Source organism: Genypterus blacodes, unplaced genomic scaffold (assembly GCF_046128005.1).
Source record: "Genypterus blacodes isolate CSIRO-AG114 ecotype Tasmania unplaced genomic scaffold, CSIRO-AGI_Gbla_v1 ptg000214l_1, whole genome shotgun sequence".
NCBI classification, from domain to species: domain Eukaryota; kingdom Metazoa; phylum Chordata; class Actinopteri; order Ophidiiformes; family Ophidiidae; genus Genypterus; species Genypterus blacodes.
In genome coordinates, this window is record NW_027467013.1 from 2772378 (window position 1) to 2791286 (window position 18909).

Genomic DNA, 18909 nt, shown 5'->3' on the forward strand with positions numbered 1-18909 from the left:
GTTTGATGTTGTGAAACAGATCAGAGAAATGAAAGGAAACCACAGTCCACATTTCCCTTTTTCTAACGTGTTATCTAACCTTTGTGATTCATTAATTACAGTCAAACGTGCGTCGCAAACGCTCACATTTGGACGATTTCAGGTCACGCTTCTGCAGTGAAAATGGACTGAAGTGAGAAGTGAGGAGTTATAATATCACACATGTATTGAGAGGACACCCACAGCAACACTAAAGAGCTTGATTCAGACTAAAGCACAACAAATAAACACTGAATCACCCTCAAAAACTACCAATACTTTAATTGTTTCAGTAGTTACAGTAGTTACACCAACGATATGGAAGAGGGTAACTTACATGCGACGCTGCTGTTGGTGGGCACCACCACATTATGCATCCCTGGATTTTTGACAATGTCCTGCCAATGGATGGTGTCTGCATGGCACAAGAACTTGTTCTGGTCCACATACACGCCTCCACTCAGGATTTCTGCAGAGGGGAGAGAGAATGGATACAGTCTCCATTAATACATAGTGTTCTCTGGGTACTTTGCAGGTTTGGTACTCCACCATCATCTGCACCATTATCCTAATGCTTTCTGCTGCCAGATTTGGGTTGATATATTTATATACACTCATTATTTCACCCCATTTAGCCCTGATGGTCCATCTGAAGGTGCGTTTCATTGAGGTTAGCTGCCATGATTATGACCTCTGATCCTTCTTGTTTGGATGTTTTTCTCGTGCTGTGAGCTTTGATTACACCGCACTGTAATCACAAACTAAATCCGTCTGGGATTTAAGCCCAGGCTGAAGAAATGAGTGATTTCATATTTAATCAAGGTGGTGGGTCAGCAGCAACATATGCTGCCATTCCAGTATGTAAGTCACTAACCATCAGAGTTAGAGGGAGGTTTGATTCCTTTTGGAACATTCGCGGAGACACACACACACACACACACACACACACACACACACACACACACACACACACACACACACACACACACACACAGCTTGCTGAGAGATTAGACATGGAGGGTGGTTCCGATTATTGTTGTGCACGAGTTTATAGAATGTCTAATCCGGGCTTTAATGTGAGAGAAAAAACAGAGAGTAATGAACGAGGAGGAAGAGAGAGGAAGTGAAGCCCAGTAGCAGATTTGCATTATTTACAGAGCTCCGCGCTTCTCTATCTCTCCACAAACAGATTACTGACACGGGACTGAAGCCGATGAGACACATAATCACACACCGGGGCGCCGTCAGCACCACAACAAACAACCCAAGACAATATCGCCCCACTAAGGCCTGATTAAATGATACTCCTTACATGATGGGAGGTAGCAGGGAGCCCCCACCTCATCACTACACCTCTCTCTCTCTCTCTGCACATGGGACGGGTCTCTCTCTCTCTCTCTTTGAACACATGGACTGGAAGTGAGGGAATGAAATTAATCCCACTTTTCACCACAGGAGAAACATCGCTTCAGGGCGCCTCACATTCAAATGGTTTGCTCTGTGGGAAAACCACAGCCGACGCAGGACAAAGGGCAAAGCAAAAAAACCACAACCAAACTAGACAAAAGCTGTTATTAAAACAAAAATAACAACTCGAGGGACACAGATACATGACGGTGACAATGACATTTGTTCTGGCTGCTCAAAATGTAATTAGAGGTGTGAACACAAGCAGACACAGATTCAGTTTGACCCTGATGCGATTGCGTAACCCTGCGGACACTAAACTCTACGTTACGAGATCCTTCAGGCCGAACATAACATCCTGTCCAAGCTGGATATGAGAAGAAAAACAAGCAAATGGTCAAGATGGTAAAGGTTCAAGAATATTGTGCTTGTAGATGGAAATGTATTAGGCTTAATAGTTCCAGAAAAGCTGGGCAAGAGAAGCACTTACGGCACTTAAACACTATCAAGGGATGGTCTTCAATCATATTCATCATAACTCAAAGTGCTTCCACCCACATGCTGTCCTGTACACACATCACATCAATATCCAGCAAGATATGAAGACGTAACACACACACATATTGAACAACATAAGCCTGCGGTTCTTTATTAGTTAATACTTTTGTTGGGCTGGATGTGCGGTTGATGGTCAGAGGGGGAACAATGGTCTGATCCCGGTTTTGATTGTTGAGCGGTTAGAGAAATGTGTGTCTTAATTAGTTTGTTCGAGTTGCTACAGCTTCCAAACTACCGGCCTCATCTGCAGAGCGACTCCGAGCATCTGCAAACGTGTGTGTGTGTGTGTGTGTGTGTGTGTGTGTGTGTGTGTGTGTGTGTGTGTGTGTGTGGCTTCAAAAACAACAGCAGCCCTCAGCGTCAGGATGTGTGACCACCAGGGGAAAACAATAAGAAATCCAGGAAGGCAGAACAAATGTATGCAAGTAATTATTCGGACGGTTGGTGTGATTTTTTTTTGTGTGTGTGGATGAGTTTCATTAGAGGAGGCGGCAAATCTACAAACCATAGTTATAAAAACAAATCTATATTAATGAGTTTGTGAGAGTATATCAATGTGTTGAGTGGTTTGGCTAATGAAGAATAATGTCGGACAATGTGAGCAGATGTAGTGTAATAGAGTCATTTCACCCCAGAGCTGTGAAACTGCATCATGGGAGATCTCCAACGGGTTTCAGTCCATGTGATTTATGTGGGTGTAAATGTACTACAATCAACACACAGACGTATTTATTCTTGGCCGGGACCAGAGCACCATTTGACAATGGGCTCTGTTTTAGGGCTTCTTTGTCCAGATCAAAATGAGCTGCGATAGGCGAGTACATATGTCAACCACGCTTGATTTGCAGCCAAACGCCGTTCCCTTCATGTCAGTGTCGCTGCCCTGGAGCCGAAGAGAGTGTGCCCACTGGACTGCCATGATTGGTTACAATGTGTACGTGTGAAAGTGTTGTTTGTTGTCACCAAGGATACAAATCTGTCACCTCACTGCAGGTCAGGAACTTTGCACACAAAACTATCACATATTCAAATGTAGGGAGAGCTCTAAATTATTAATGTTCTAACTTACAAAATCCATCCGGACACACACACACACGGACACACACGGACACACACGGACACACACACACACACACACACACACACACACACACACACACACACACACACACACACACACACACACACACAGAGCTTAAGGAAAACATGGGATGATATTCAGAGAGGCTCCATACACACAGACAAAGTTTCCCTTTCACTCCGGAGCAGCAGGAGTGAGCGGGTCTGCCCTTCGTCTCATTGACTCAGTGAACTTCAACATGGTTTCAGCTCAGTGCTGCTGGCAGCTCGGAGGAACAGAGGGCACAAACTCTGCAGGAGGACCAGGATGCATTTGGGTCAATAAGGCTAAATGCTGGGGCGCTGCCCCTGCTATACACCTCAGCGGTAGTGAGGAAGGGCTGAAGCTGCTGCTAGGATGCTGGAAATTGTAAAGCACACACAAACACACACACATATGGCTGAGGGCTGGCAGTAATGAGACACTCATTACTCTATGTGCCTTGAGCATCAATTAATTTACCAGTTTATGTTATCATTAGACTTGTAACCAGAAGGTCACAAATCTGAATCCCTACATGTGTTTGGGAAAAGCGTGGGTGTAAAATAAGCATAATGGTGCTCTGCCTCCTCTTACACTATGGGGAAAGTGTAGCATCAACTCTTCAAGTGGGATAAGTAAAGCAGGACATGTCTCAGGTTTGTGTTAAGGAGATGACAAGTGGGGAAGAAGATGCTGCTCCATATCTGAGATCATTCCGAATAGAAGAAGTATTCCTAATATAGCTTTTGAGAAAACAATTACTTTTCTGTTGTGAACATCCACTTATTTTCACTCCACTAGCATGAGTGTCATGTGTGCTTGTTTCTTCATTGTTACACCTGTACTGATGAACTGTGTGTGTCTGTTTTCGTGTTTTATGGTACAGCATGTCCATATACACAGACAGACTAAACGTGCTAGGCTTAGAGTTGTATGCATATTCCTCCACCCTAAAGTCCATTACTAGTATCCAATGAATCCCTTAATGAAACTTGTGTAGTGTGCAGTGAATGTCAGCATGCATGACAAAGTTAATCAACTATCTGACCCCATCTCCTATAAGGTCAATGAAGGGAGCAGCACCCATGGGAACCTCAGACAGTCGTTACAGTGAGAGTGCCGTTCCTGAGTGGGAGCCATTGAAATGTAATTGCACTTTTATGTGTTTAACTATTGACCTGAAAAGAACAACTGCATTAATTCAACCAGATAAAAGTGCTTCATGAGAGGTTCGCCAGAGAGACGGCAGCAATGGGATTTGGCCGCCTCTGAACACAGCGTGGGCAGTGTGTGTGTGTGTGTGTGTGTGTGTGTGTGTGTGTGTGTGAGAGTGTGTGTGTGTGTGTCTAGCTCATGTTTGTTGGACGGAAAAGGAAAAGTTGAATTGGCAAATGGGAGACATTAGATAAGACAGAGATGCCACAGAAGTATGCGTGTGTGGAGGAGGGGAGGGGGGGGGGGGGGGGGGGGGGGCGGGTGACACACATTTACTTTTAACACGGTGACTGACATTCACGGCTAAGCAGCTATGGCAGCTATGCACATCACATGCATGATGTCATGCGCACCAAGGGTGGGACCAAGTTCATGTTTTGCAAGTCTAAGTGTTTTCGTGAAATTCAACTTTCAAAATTTAGTGCCGGAAAATTATTTGTGAAAAGGCAATGTGGATATTTTTAGAAATGTATTTTCTACTCCAATCTCAATTCTGAAATTTGTAAAATCTGTGAATCAAAATCATCTGGAGCCAAATTCCTGCCACATGCAGACTGCAAACATGTTTGAGTGCCGAAATTCAAAACTTCTAAACTCAGAGTCTCAACCATCACCGTCCAAAAAATTATTGGCTTCAAAATATGTTCTTTGCTTTGGAGGGTCGGGGGTTGAAAAAGGAGCCTCAGAACTAAAGAAAAGTATAAAGGCAGCAGAGAACAAATGACACGGAGGATAAATAAAAGACAGTGTCGGGGAAGACATAAATCACCATGTGAGCAGCGAGGGCCACAGATAAAACAGTAAAAGCAAATAGAAAACGAGGAGTTGGTGGAATTGTTTGTCTGTAGAGAGGACAGAGGTGGAAATCACTGGATATAAAACAATGCTTATGAGGAAAACAAAAAAAGATGCTACAAAAACAATCTAGAAACAAGACTACAGCAATGTGAGGTCAACCGGAGGCAGTGGTTAAACCGGGCCAGCTGCGATACATTATCTGATAAAAGAACTGAAACTCATTACTTCACAAAGAAGGAGAAACTTTTGGCTCTTTTGTTGGCTCCGTTTCTACTTATTGACATTTCTGTGTTCCACCCAGTGGCGTTGTTGGGTCAGTTGGCGCTGGCGGCAGAGCCCTACCCACACCCACCCACGGCTGGGTTAGGGTAACTATCCACAGACAACCGTTTTGCACTAATAACCCATATATTTAATACAAAATACAACAAAACAGTGTCTTGGGAGTAAATTACAGCATGACAAGACTCTTCTCTGTAACCAGGATGAATACCGAAGCTGATATGAACACTCGTAGTGATACAAACAGGTGACAGGTGAATCTAACATATAGGAAACTGTTATAAATCGCTTTAATCCTCTACAGTGAAGCAGTATTTCAGTTTATCCTTGATGTCAGTGTGAAGGTGAAACGCTCTACAGATCTTTGTTGAACTACATTAGGTGGCATGGGGGTGTCGGCCATGACTCCGCCCCCCTTCCCCCCCTCCACCACTAATATAATTGCATTCTAAGGCTGCTGATTAAATTTGGCCCATCCTTTACACAATTGTTTCCCTATGAGTCTTTATGAGAAATTGCTGAGATTTAGGGATTATGGAATTACAACCGAGCACGGCGAAGAATCTGCTTAAAGATGAGAAAATAATAAATAAAATTAGGACAGAGTGCTGAATGTGTGGTTGCCTCCTTGCTTGTTATTAACACAAGCTGTGATAAAGCCACAGTAATCTGAGCTTTATGGGAAAGGAGGAGAAGAAATTAGACAATAACTAAGACAAATCTGTGAACAAGATAAAAGAAATGCAGAAAATAAATGCAGGGAACGACTATCAGGGGGCCGAACGAGTGGGTGATTAAAATTGAGCAAAAAGGCCTTCAGTTGTGGCTGCTGAGGGCCACTTAGCTTATCAAGGCTGATGTGTGATCAGGCTGCCAGCTGAATTAAAATGAGCCCGGCTGTCTGCAATGGGAAAAACAAAACAGGGTCTTAGAGGGACCGACAGAGGGACAGAGGAAAAGAGGTAGGGAGAGAGAGAGTGAGGGGAGAGAAGGACTATCGTGGCACAAGCATACCAAGTGTGTTGGTTTTAGCACAACGGAAGTCGGCACATGATTGTTAAGGCACCAACACGTCACTGGGGCCTGGGAGATATTCGGTAACACACTTCAGGCCGTGAGATTGTATGCACACAGCGAGCGATGCCAGTGAGCCGCTTCTGTTCTGTTTTAAACCACAACAACAACATACACAACTGCTTGTTTACATTTTGTCCTGCGTTTTTACAATATCTACAAATGTCTGTTTTCACTCAGTGTGCTGCAGCAAGTGGAGAGTAAAAGTAAAAGCTGTTTTGGTTGGATAAAGTCACAAGCACAGCTAAAGTGATCAGACTGCTTAGCATCGGCTCACAGTGTGTAAAGGAGAGCTGCTGCTGGATGTTTCCTTCAAAGCAGCTAGAGAGTTTGATTGTCACCTCCGTGCGTAAATGGACTTGCAGCTCTGTCAGACAAACTGGTGCTATGACTGCTTAACCATAGCGTACACCATTGGCATGCCAACCAATATGCGACGAGGATTATTGACCAAATCCTTCCAAAAAGGCTATCAGACTGCATCAGTGACCTAATCGTCTCTTCAGCCTGTTGCTAGAACAGAATGAACCACTGAACATAATATTGTTGATCCGGAGCCACCTGGTAGATGTGCTGGGAACTGACGGAGGCATAACTTTACAAAAATGCTCCGCAGGAACTCTAACACAAACAAACAAATGTGACACCTTTTGTTTGTAGCAAATATAAAATAGCAAATTCTGCTCCTTGCAATCTTCATTACAGCTGCTGTGATTGTGTGACGCATTTTGTCTTTTGTATAACTAAATTTGATCAAAATAGCACAAGAGAACAAAAGCCTGTCACGCCCAGCCGCCACTGTTGTTGTCCGACAGCCAGAGCGTGAATTGTGTGGCTGTGTGACGTCATCGTTCTCCAAAAGATCCTAAAACCAGCCGACGTCTTCAGATTTATCCACTGTGTTCCAATGTATCTGTGTTGTTGATGTATACTTAGTAGGAAAAACACAAACTGTGATATAAAGATAGTTTGAGTTTATTACAATGGATTCAGAACAAACCATGGCATTTTGTAAAATATGCACTAAAGAGATAGGAACCTATCACATCTGCAAGCACAAGCAATCTATTCCACCTCCTCAAACTGAATCCCTGGCTCTACAGAGAATGCCTGACACGGCGTGGGTCATCATCAATTCATAGTGAGATATTCTGTATGTAAAACATCGCAAAAGGTCTGAAAAATATTATTTTCCCATATCGCCCAGCGCGAGTGTGAAGTTACAAACAGGATTTCTGGATGGGGGTCAGGGATGAACATCTAAGTCCTTTTCATGTTGCATTACCCACCACTGGCTGCTGCGCTTAACACCAACGCCTCAGCATTAAAGGCAAAAATAAACATATTAATTATTAAGCCGGCAGGGGAGAAAGGGAAGGAGTTGTAGTGTCTGAGGGTAATGTGTGGTGTGTGTAAAGAGAGGAAGCGTTAAGATGTTTCCAGACCTGCTCCATTCAGGGAAAAGCAAGCATGAATGACTAACATCCAAGTTTGAGACCGACACAGAAAGATCCTCCCTCAAGGTGTTACAGGTATTTATTTTTCATCATCGTCGCGACACAGTTCTGCCAACAATGCGAGGAGAAGATGTGGAGATGACACTAGATTTTTGGTTCCCCTCCCACTGCTCCCCTCTCCATACTCAATCGTTCAAGTTTAAGCCCAAAGCTCATATTTGATTTGTTTCTCACTGCAATGTTCTGAGGATTGAGGAGGCTTCCTGGAGGAGACGTGTGAGGAAACACGACCATATCCTAATCTTAGTAGACAGACACGCAGTTTGACTGGAAGCCTCTTTCTGGTCCAGTGGGCTTCACTGACGCCATCGCAACAACACAAGGTTGAGCAGACGTGTTAACAAAGCCACAATGTTTCATTCATTTATCTTAAACTGTCATTCCTCAGTCCTCGTGTCTTTCCCTTGCATCTTAAGTGGGGAGGACAAAGACAAAAGGAAAAGTGGAAACAATTACTGAGTCAACCATGGAGACCGTTTGGACTGCAGCATACATTATTCCAGAAAAAAAAAGGCCAAGTAGTCGATGTTGCAGGGGAGTCTGTTCTCTCAACTTCCTGCTTTGCCTCTGTGATCAAACTGGACAGGAAAAGGCTACAGGGGACAATCAGGTTGGCCAAACAGCTTGTCAGAGGCACTGTGGACCTTTACGTCTCCTGAGTCAGGCAACAGGACAGGGGAAATCAGCACAGGAACTCTCAGACCAAAGACAGCCAAGTATTCAAACTCCACTTTGGCTGCCACAGAGCCTCACGACACCGAGCCACCAATCGAATGCAACATATTGTGCACCACAGAGGAACACTTCATATTAAACACTGCCCGTCTTCACCAGTGGAGATCCTTCATCACTCAAAGTCCACTGGTGCCCACTTAGGCCTCATAACTAAGTTGATACAAAGTGACATTTTCCACAGTGGCCTTTAAGACCCACAGAGCTGCCAGTCAATTCATATTTTATTTGCTCTCCCACTCCTTTTGCTCAGTGTCTCTGGCATCAAAGTCCTGTCGAATCACAGCCTGGCCTTCACACTGGCATTGAGCGCTGTCATGCACCGACACGGTAAAGCCACAATGACAGGCAGACAGTGATAGCAACTGAACACTGCAATCATAGCCAGTGTACTGATTCTGCTTTCACATTTATGAGAGGACTCTGTATTAAATAAAGGGATGGATCAACTGAAGTAGGCATAAACAAGACAAGTGAGAACTCAAACTGGAGCTTTGAAAGGAGTCTTTGTGGATTTGTTTGTGTTCTGAGGCGGACTGGGTGAACAGCAGGGATCAGAAAATCGTGGCTTGTGGGACAAATCTGGCCCTTCAGCCATTTGGAACCTTGACCTACCTGTCGTCATAAGTCAGTATACGCAATAAAAATGTTTGAACCACACAGGCGTTACTATTTGTCAAGCATGTGATCGCACACGACTCCCGTTTGAGACTCAGGAGTAGAGACCTTCATTATTGATGGAATGCTGCTGCATGCTGGACATTATTATCGGTTAGATAGGAAAAACAGCTTTGTCCAGCAAATAAGTCCTACAAACCTGTCTTGCATATTGTCCATCTGCCCATACAGTTAGAAAATAAAGGGATTAGTAGTTTAGCTGGTTAGTTCTAAAGAGCTGACTGACTCTGGTACAGTACAGATAGGTTTCTCCCATTTCTCAGCCATTAAACTAAACTTATTGATCTGTTTGTAATCCTTTGCACAGGTAACTACTAAGTCCTGATCCATAATTAGAAATCTGTTCTTCACCTCAGCTCAGCCTCAGCCCAGGAGAGTGGACATGTTGGAGAAAAAACACTGTGGACTGCGTTTTGATTCTTAATTTGCATTAGAATTCCTTGCACACCTACTTTAACTTTTAATGAGGTGAGAGTCAGCTCTCTGTTTCAGCAGGCCAGTCGGGTTGAGTTTGAAAGGCAAATGGGTAATATAAGGTATGATGGTATGTTTAGCTCAGTTTTCTGGGGGGTTTTCAGCAGAGGAGAGGTGAGACTGAGGTGGACGGCTTAGACTGTGTAATAATTCTAATCAGGGAGGAAAGGCAGAGTCCTAAACTATTTCAATCATGAGCTTAGGCAATGTGAATTATTCAGCAGGCGTGCATACATATTGCACACCTAAGCACAACGGAAGAGGAGTAGGCACGCAGGATTACTGCTACATGTGTGAACAAGAAATATACACAGAATATTTACAGAATAAAGGCATGAATACGCATTATATTACAACCATTACTGACTGCACTTTACTTTGCAGCTCAGCGATAACGAGGTAACAATGGGATCATATATGAAACATAAAGCACCAAAACTGTAAGATTCTTGTACTTCAATGTCTACGACCTAGTGCCTTGCTCAAAGACAATGGCGGACTTTACTCTAACACATGTTTTTGATCGCGGAGGGAACCCACATGGACAAGCAGGTTGTCTTAATGTATGGTAAGAGGGGAGACGGTGTTAGAAAGATGCTCCGTGGCTCTTTAGAGCTCCTGTTTGAAGCCCAGGGATGTTTTGTTCTTATTTTAATGGTGCCTTCACAACCATCATCATCATCATCAAAACCCAGACATGAGCCGCACCAGGAGGAGTCCTGGCTGGATTCTGGAGGGTTGAAACAGTGTTAGCCCCAGCCAATGTCCGTGTGATCTTGAAATAATTATTACCAATCTGCCTTTTCTCTCCAAACGCCGTCACAGCAGCTGTATTTTTTAAAGGCCATTTCTCAAGGTCTTTTCATCTTTTATCCTCACTACCTCCTGGTCTCCTTGTTTCAGGTACCATACAGCGGAAAAAGGTCCTCTGGGTAGTCTGACAGAGATTTGGAGGCAAACGCATATAAAAGACATAACCTGCTATATTGCACCTTAATGGTTGTTTAAATTCTATCCAGTCCGGTTACAGCGGAGGGAACAGAGTCTGCTTTTACTCAAGGGAACAGTGAGCACAACTTTAATATACTAAGATACAGAGGCCAGTAATTTAATGCAAGCATAACACACACACACACTAAAGCACACACACACAGTTTTAATTGGTAAAGTCCCATGTACTGATTTTATATTAATATTTCTTCTTTCTGGTGGCAGGTTTTGCTTTTGTTCATTAATATTTTATAAAGCGCCGTTATCTTCCACTTATGAAATCTCCAACGCAGTTTTATTAAAAGAGTGAGGAGCACAACAAACAACAACAGAAGGCAACTCTGCACCCACAATGCCATGCTGTGACCAAACCATTTGGATGGATGTGGACCTGGAAGAATATAATCCAGTAAATTGCCCAGTAAAAAATGCTCAGTTAAGGTTTTTGCAGAGCTTCCATGTTTCTATGCTTCTGTCTCCTGATGGCATTTCATGGTGTGATATATTTAAATAGAGAAAGAAGATAAAGAGGATTTGCAACAGAGGAACGTGACATTGAGCTCTAGATAACATATATATGTGTAAATAAGACCATAGTGTGGCTCATCCTCAGCCAGGATAGACTGAATCTAAGTACATGCTGATGCTTGGTATGATGCCACACTGCCTGTTTAATATTTTGTAATGATGGTACAAATGTAAACTACTAATAGGAGCTTGTAGTCCTGCTGTTCTCCTGGCCCAAATGCCCAGCCATCTCCTCTAATAGTCTCACTATCTCTGTCACGCAGTGGAACTATGGTACAATCAATTAACACCAACCACCACTGATGGCCCATTGCGGACTTCAATTTAATATGTGCCTCCTCAAGATTCACATTAGGGATCACAAATCTGACAATATGAATGTCGTCCTTCAAAAAGTGAGTCCCTCTGCCCCCTTTCTGGAGCGGTGAAATATTGAGTGTGACACAGGAGTAATTGCATGGGAAGTAATCAATTAGACACACAATTGAATGAGACCTGGGGTCTGCTGGCTGCCAGGCGGGAGGCTCCACTGAATACTTGCGTTGTGCACTGAAGCAATCTCTCCTGCCTCCTCTGGGCAGAATTGCTCTTTCTCCTCGTCGTGCTTAAATGGTGAATGGAGTCTAAGGGATCAGAAGGAAGCAGCAATTTTATGCCCCCTCACCCATCCGTCCCCCTGCAGGCCTTCGTCTGGAGGGGAAAGCACAATGACACAACTCCTCCTCTTCACCTTGCAGAGGGGCCCTTCTGTCCTTTCCATTCCTTTACTGCACATCACCCTGGTAAACACTGGAGAGCATCCATCAGTCGGTTAACACGCACCTTCATTCACATTTCCCGCCCTGAACGAATGCATTTAGCAGATTTTGGACAATGCATTTGGGTTTGAGTGCTCACAAGGGTGTTGGCACGTAGTACAAAATGTTACAGCAAGCACTTGTGCGAAAGACACCGACGCAACAAATCACAACAACCAACTGGAATACAATGAGACACAAAGAGCCAAAGAAGGAGGGATAAAGAGATAGCACAACGACAGAAAATGGGGTAGATAAAGAGAGAGCAGATGGGCCATGAAGGAGTAGATATCGCCTTGGCGTAAAAGACAGGCTTGTGTACATGCGTGCAACGAGCAAGGATCATTCAGCAGATGGGGGCTCAGATTGGATGCTTCATTTTGGACAGACGCAGTGCAGGCGTGGGGCGGTTAGAAAGATGAATCAACAATATTAAACAAATCGGAAAAAAATGAGACTGGATGAAATGAGGGAAAAAAAGGGAGGGGGGGTGGCTGAGAAATGTGTTCAACCAGAAAGCTCATCTGTGTTGTGCTCCTTGCTGAAGCTGTTATTATTTTGCCAGGGAAGCAGACTGTAATTACCATGTGAAAGTGCTTTTACCATGCGCGGCTTCCCAGGGTTCATGAGATATGAGTATTGAAATTGTTTGTCTAAACAGTGAGGAAGACGGCGCGGTCAAAGAATAAGAAACTCCATATTGGAAACCCTGAAAATGTCACCGCGCAGCTTGGTTGAAGCTTGTTGTTTGCATAGTTATGGGGAAAGATGTGTTTCTAGTCTTTTTTTCCTTTTCTTAGCAGAGGATCAGAGAGTTCAAATCGTTATGCTGAGAAGGAAACAATAGGTATTCAGTTTGCACATGTTTCTGAAAATGTTTTATATAAGCACACACACACACACGTCGATTATTAGTTAAATGCTAGACGATTTACAGCAAAGGAATGAAAAAAGATGTCGTGACTGAACTTTCCGTACTTATGCAGAGACTCCACTGCCTTGTGTGTCATATTCCACTTCAATATCCACCCACTCGCACTGCATCCAGCCACCTTTCCCCCTGTTTGAGCTCAGAGTGTGCCTTCCATTTCATATTCATGAGGATAACTATGCTAAGCTTGATTGAAAAGTGCATTGAGGGGAGTCCTATCCCCGCTCAGCCAGAGATCCGCTCCAGCCCCCCCACCAACACACACACATACACACACACACACTCACACACAGGCCTCTCAAATCCAGAGAGTCCATTCACAACTCGCAGCATGCGCCCTGGAAAAATCAATACCTGCAATACCACAATATACTAGCGACAAATTGATTTCATCCCTGGCAATTCCAACCCGAGTAGAAATGCGGGTGGGTTTCGACAACGAAGGGGTATTGTCGTGTGCCTTTTCTCGATTAGCCCCTTATGTAGTTAATAAGCTTTATCCTCTCATATATGTTGCTCCTGGGGCTTTATTGATCATTTTACACTCCTCCTGGGAGCTGCCGGCTGAGAAACGAGGGACTAATATGACAGCGACGTCAAAGGCCTTGTAATGGATGATACCGCCGCCCCGGACCCGACAAACGACTGGGAGGAAAGGCAGAGTGCTGATCTGTGATGCTTCCAGTGCAGAAGGTCTTTCCTGATGGTTCAGGCTCATTTCGTTCCTCGGCGGCACACAGTGGAATGATGACAAATGCGACAGAACAAACTGGGACACCACTGACTTGTCTCCTCCCCCTGGAGAGAGTCTGTGTAACTGGTGGGCCCATCTGTGCAGATAGCAGCTATGTGGTAGACTAGACTCTGTGCTGGGAATCCTTATAAACTTACAACCTTTGGAACTTTCTAGTATTACTGCGAGGCCACCGTGTGAATCGCTATTCACTCCATTCTATTCTAATCTCTCTTGCATTTCATTCTGGTTGCTCTCTTGATTTTACTGGATTGCTTCCATTTACTGCAATTGAATTCAGTTTCTGTTGTGATTCTACAGTGATGGACACACACTCATATTCTGTAAGGAAACACGGATCCCCTCAGTCGAGATGGACGTATAAACAGGGTTCGAAAACCATTTTCTTCAAGGCCAACATTTCCTTTATTAGACCATTTCTACGTTTACACAATCGGCCAACATGATCCATCAGGGCGTGGATTGGATTTCCGCATTTGTCCGATAAAATAGGAACACTGCCGCTGTCTTTTCCATCATTATTTTTGAGTTGGAGGCAGCTTTCCCAGTAAGCACAGCCTCACATGTCACTCCTGCTTGCCATGGTCACTATGTTTGTTTTCAAAGAATGTGACAAGGTCAGAACGCAATAATGGATTTGATTGATTGTTCGAACTGTGATTGGCTCGCCCGAATCCAATAAATACAGCGTTTCCACCGTTCCTTTCAACAGATTAAAGAGTCAGGTCTATCTGTTTTACAGCACGTTGTATTTTGTTGTATTGGATTTGTTGGTCTCTGCACGGCTATACCATTTCTATTCTATCCTATACTGCTTGTTAGGAGGAAAAACAGTCTGAGGGAATGAGAGAGTTATGAAGCCGAGCAGATTCAGGCCATGGCTGTTGTTCCTAACTTCCCTTCCCCTTCATGGCTCCAGGCCACGGATGGCACATCAAACAGCAGCTTCCCACTGAGTCCAGCCTCAGCTCCCTCAGTGCTGCCTTTAACTTGGAACCACAATGAAAAGGACCAGCTTGGCAAAAATAATAAATGTTGCTGGTCGACAAATGCACTTCCCTGACGGCGCAATATGCAAGACATAATGTAAAAAGAGGCATTACACAATAGCATATGGATGCACAGCCACTTGCAGGAGGTTGAGCCGTTTCCTTCCACTCTGGGGGATCACCAGGAAGAAATAGTTGAAAAGAACAATGTGAAACATCTGAATTATTTAGAAAGAGGATTCGGAAGGGAGGGAGACACACGCTTTGCTGCCATGTTTCTTCCTCACAAATCTGAATACATTATCCTGCGTTTTTGACACTTCCAGCACAAACCCATGACATTGTGTTTCTCATGGTATCTTGATGTGTCCTAGTTGAGTCTGGAAATACAAGCAGTCCAGTCAGTTTACAGCAGTCCATCAGCCCTCATCCTGCAGCTTGGCAGACTTGTATGCAAACACAATTCATACACACCTATCACCGAGGAGGACATTTGTGGAATTCTATTGAACTAAATTGTTGTCATTTCTGACACTTCTCCTTGCAAAGGGATACAATTATAAGATTGCTGATTCTGAGCAGTGTTGTTGCTGAGAAGCTGAACAGCGTTTCAGGAGAACCAAAACAAACACTGGATCTTTTCTTTTCATACAAAACAAACATCTGCAAGTTTAGATGTGGATTCAAAATGAGCAAATAGTGGCTGTGCTCTTGTGCTGCACACACCAGCCGTTGGCCCCGACCCTGGCCTGCCCCACTTAGCCCTGTGGTGGAAAAGCTCTACATCTTATTTGCAGCTCAGGAGCTTCATCATGCACTGACCCTGGGGTCAGGCTGCCTCCAGCTTACCCAGCAGCACAAGGCTAAAATCTCCTTAAAGACACAGGGCCACCCACACAACCCTTTTTACTATTATGGAATTTACTATTTATCAGCTAACACACACTCAGTATTCTCTAAGTTTCAAGCAAACAGCCTTGGTTCAATAATGAGTGGGTTGGAGATGAGAGTACACTCACCATGGGTGGAAATGACACAAAGGAGATTAAAAAAAACAACCTTTAACAGCTTGGCAAGACTATTACCACCCCATTATGTGAAAGGGTTAACGAGCAGTAGTGTTTAAATCTGCATATTATGGTCTGGCATGTGGGAGATAACATAGACTCTCCTATTTGCCAAATCTAAACCAGGAGTGAACAGCTACATTGGCAAATTTGGTAATTCAACTGTGCAAATCAAACTATAGTCTCTCTAGCTCATTGTTGGAAATTGTCAGTGTGACATAAAAGTTATTTTTGTCATTCAGCATGTTTCAGAGGCAAAGGATGGGGAGCAGTGTGTGGGCAAAGCAGCAATCGACAGTTTGACAGAAAAATGATGACTGGCTGACTCATAAGTGAAAAGGAGATCTGCTCAGAGCTTAAAGGCTGTTTTGTGATCGCTCAGGCCAAAGATAGCAGCTTAAAGTGGAGTCGTTCAGAAAGTGAAGAGAATAAATACGTGGAAATCTGTGGAGCATTTATTTAATTTACCTTTAGCCTTTAGCTGTTAGTAATTGCTCGCTGAAGTCGATGAAAGAAATGATTTGAAATGATTCAAATGATTACATCACTGAGATTAGTTCTCCTCCTTTTGCCTCACAAAGACCTGATAATCTCATCAAAACAAGGATGAAAAGTGCATCCCATTCCTTCTACAAACGTGTCATGGACATGGAACTTAAGTGCCAGGAGCTGAGACTTCCAAAACACTGACTTGGTCCCAAATCTGTGAGAACCGTTTATACAATTTCTACTCAACAGGACTATTGGGTGGCGAAAACACAAGTGGCTCACCTGTGAGGTTCTTCAAGCCGAGCTGCCGCAGGCCAAAGTTCCCATCACGTCTGTAGTTGAGGAAAATGGCGAGAGCGTATTGATCCTCATACAGCTTGGTACCTCGGATGATCCTCAGGTTCTCCAGTGGCAGGTAGTCAAACTGGTTCAGGGCCACCAACACGTAACCCGTCACTTCTCGAATAGACTGCAGAGACAGACAGAGAGAAAGAGGTTTGAACTGAATTCATTCATTCATTCATTCGTTGATCTCTGACGCTAAATGTAAACCACCTTATGTCAAAACACAAGCAAATGACAGAACATCACACTGTCTTTATGGATTTCAACATATGACACAAAATATACTCTATATTGTGTATGGAACAAATACACAGAGGAGACATTACACAACAAATCAAGAAGTTTTGATTGTACATCTGGAGGAAGAATGGAAACAAACAACCTAACAAACAGGAAATGAAAGCAAATGGCAAACCCATCCATCAGAGCATTGTGAGTATCCATCATCAAGGTCACTTTCCACATTTTCAATCATGGCAGTGAGTTTGTGTTCCAGTAGAATTTGTGCCTGGGTGCACGACCTCGCTGCCAAACTTGGCACGGCGTCCCCGCTCATGTCCAGGGCTCGGCCCGGGGTGACTGAGCCACAAGGACAGCCATTGCTTCACACTTTAAATGTCATTTAGGAGGGGATATAACGACCGTCGAGACTTGGCGAGGAGCCACTCTGTTGGAGCCACGGTAGCATGAATCAAAGTGACAGGCTGTGTCCTCTTTCCCCCATCCACCATCATGGCGGCTGTCATTAGCGGACAGAGCAGTGTTTCCACGCGAGTCCACTGATGCTCATAATCAACAAGTATGTGTGTGAAACGCTGCTTCAGCTGATGCACTGAGCTGAAATCCATCCTAAGGAGGGCTGTGGCAGCGTCGTCATGGCTGCTGACAGCTGTCAGAGGAAATAGCCATCGGCCTCCAATCGGTAAGCTGCAGTGTTAGTTTGGTAACATTACTAATAGAAAAATAATACGGCTGATTTATATTCAATGTATTTGCACATTTCAGTTTATAAATGTACACATTAGTCAGCCTGGCCGCTACTTCTATTTGTTTTGTTGGTACTTGTGTACACAATTATTATTTGGAATATTAGACAAAGTAATTTGACCTACAATGCTGCTAATTCAGTGTCTCATTTGTTGAAACTAACAGGCAGGGATGGAATTTTTGAGCTAATACTGTTCATTAGTTGAAGTTGTGATTCACAATAGAAATGTATTTCACGGATGATGTAATCACACACAACACATACAATAGGTGTGAATGCCTTGATTATAATGTAATGTTGTTGCTTGCTAGGCATGTTGAAAGCTGGGAAATATAGCAAATATATATTCAAATCCCATAAACAAGGAAATTAATTCTGTATCACAAATGTATTGAATGTGTGTCTACTCTAACACGCACGGAGAGAAAGGTAAGCTTAGGCCAGAAACACACATCAAGCTGGCTTCATGTCACGAGCCAAGGCTGAGGGCTGCTGGATGACTCACACCAACACCCTGCTGGGGGTTTCAAGGCCTCTGCAGCTCTGCTAACGGCACCCGGTGACTCCAGGTCAGTGACATCGCTCTGGGCCCTGTGCCATCATCATCTCATCAGCAGTCCAGGTACTCTGCTCACTGAGTTATTCAGTGACAAAACTTACTGTGATACTGCAGTAATGCACCCTGGGTAACCCAATCCAAGCATCTGTAGTAGTGAGTAATTATTCCTGGGCACACACATTTCAAAACACTTCACCGATACGTTTTAGGAAGCTGTTATTTTCCGAGCCACCAAAGTGATATTTTCCAAAGCGCAGCGTCTCAGAGGAAAATAAACCCAGGGCGAAAGATAATGGCAGGTACACGCTTTCTCCTCCCCACACGTTGTTTGTTTAATATCAAACTGTGTGCGTGCGAGGGGGGAAAAAGGGAAAACACAACTTGTAGTGATTACAGTCCCTTGCTGAGCTAATGGCCGAAATCTGCACGGCGTGGTCACTTTCATTAAACACAGATCAACACTGGTGCAGACCAACTGCTCAGCATGCCCACTACAGGGAACAGACACCTGGATGAAACACAAATGGAACATTGCTGAAATGTGTTATCTCCCAAAAAATGCTGTATCCGTTACCAACAAACGCCCACGTTGTGTTATTGTGTTTGTAATAGTGATT

At 43.9% G+C, this 18909-nt stretch overlaps 1 protein-coding gene across 2 annotated transcripts in view; it reads right to left on the reverse strand.

The window, feature by feature from the left end:
- The window catches only part of erbb4b (erb-b2 receptor tyrosine kinase 4b), a 234144-nt gene that overhangs the window by 79599 nt on the left and 135636 nt on the right, over positions 1-18909 (reverse strand). For both annotated transcript variants that reach the window (XM_076169827.1, XM_076169826.1), the window contains exons 3-4: positions 16683-16869; positions 356-487 (exon numbers count right to left, since the gene is read on the reverse strand). In XM_076169827.1, the coding sequence (XP_076025942.1) occupies positions 356-487; positions 16683-16869 (319 nt within the window). The remainder of the gene's footprint in view (positions 1-355; positions 488-16682; positions 16870-18909) is intronic.